The sequence below is a fragment of the Buceros rhinoceros genome, unplaced genomic scaffold (genome assembly GCF_000710305.1).
Source record: "Buceros rhinoceros silvestris isolate BGI_N320 unplaced genomic scaffold, ASM71030v1 scaffold20639, whole genome shotgun sequence".
Lineage (NCBI taxonomy): Eukaryota > Metazoa > Chordata > Aves > Bucerotiformes > Bucerotidae > Buceros > Buceros rhinoceros.
The window spans coordinates 10192-11600 of record NW_010431180.1 but is presented as its reverse complement, the minus strand read 5'-3'; the positions used below and the strand labels follow the sequence as shown (position 1 = coordinate 11600).

Sequence of the window (1409 nt, the reverse complement as noted above, 5' to 3'; positions counted from 1 at the left end):
AGGAGCGTGCTCAGGGGCACAAGCAGGCAGCTCCCCGCTGCATTGCCCCGCACCTCCCCTGACAGGGGGCAGCAGCCAGGGGGCAAAGCAAGGAGGAGGACATGGCCAGGTGCTGCTGGAGGGGTTTGGGATGACCTCTCACCTTGAACCACTTCACCTCTGCGCTGGGACGAGACAGCTCACACTCGAAGCTGGCTACCCCCGTCTCAGGGACCCCCAGGTCCTGCGGGACCCTCACCATAGTGACTGGAGGTTCTGAGGTGGGGGAGAACACAGGACAGGAATGCTTGGTAGGGAAAAGACATGGGCTTGGGACTGCAGGAATGGGGAGCTCTGCCCAGAACATCTCAGCATGAGGCAAGGGAGGCAATTCCCAGAGCACCACCATGGGCAAGCACTCATCACCCAGCTGGCTCTGGACCCAGACTCTGGTCAAGGGGTCCCCACTGTCCAGCTCACATCTCCCCAGGGAGAGGGACACTCTGCAAGCATGTGCCTGGAGTGGCCCAGCTCAGCCCTGGCATCTCCCCTGGGACCGAATGGCAGCACTGGTGCCATGTGCCCCCCCACGCCTGCCCCAGTGACCATACCCCGCACAAGCAGGCGGGCGCTGCAGCGCAGGGTGTCAGTGGTGAAGGTGACGGTGCCAGAGTCCTCCAGTGCCAGCCCCTCCAGCGTCAGGCTGTGTCCGCAGCCCGTGGCACTGATCCGGCATCTGCTGCTGGGCTTCACCCGGATGCCATCCCGCGTCCAGACCCCGGGCACGCCAGGGTGAGACAGCTCCAGGTGGAAGGTGGCTGTCTCCTTCTCAAAGGTCTCCACGTCTGCCAGCGGTGTCCGAACCGACACTTTCTGGGCTGCAAGGGACCCATGTCAGCAAGTGGGTGCCTGCTCCACCTCAGAGTTGGATATTCAATCTGTGCTTGCTGGAATGATCACCTAAATCCAGCCCTTTTTAACCAGGCTCCCACCCCTGGCCATCCCTGACCCCCACACTCATCTCTCTGCTTGACCACTCCTTCTAGCCGTGTATCGGCTCTGCCCACACTCCCTCCTCCAGGCGGGTGCTCCCTATCCCCATCCCCACCTCTCCCCACCTCCAGTGTGGTACTCACGCTCCACGCAGAGCTTGGCCTGTGTGCGGTCGTGCAGGCTCTCGCAGCGATAGGTGCCGCGGTCAGCGGGGACGAGGCAGCGGATGGTGAGGGGGCGCCGGCACCCCGCCTCCTGCAGCTGGTACTTGCTGCTTGCTGGAGGAGGATGCCCTGCTTCAGCCACTGCCCCTCGGCGGCCTCATGGCTCACCTCCACCTCCAGGCACACGTCCTCCTGCTCCTCCGCCACCACATCCCGCAGCTTCCGCACGAATAGCACCTGTGCCTCTGCAGGGCCGTGCACCGGGTCAGCAGC

At 64.0% G+C, this 1409-nt stretch overlaps 1 protein-coding gene across 1 annotated transcript in view; it reads right to left on the bottom strand.

Annotated features, from left to right (window-relative positions):
- The window catches only part of LOC104499791 (obscurin-like protein 1), a 12932-nt gene that overhangs the window by 1360 nt on the left and 10163 nt on the right, over nucleotides 1-1409 (bottom strand). The window contains 4 exon segments of the mRNA XM_010143346.1: nucleotides 54-255; nucleotides 591-857; nucleotides 1116-1250; nucleotides 1253-1399. Of these exon segments, the coding sequence (XP_010141648.1) occupies nucleotides 54-255; nucleotides 591-857; nucleotides 1116-1250; nucleotides 1253-1399 (751 nt within the window).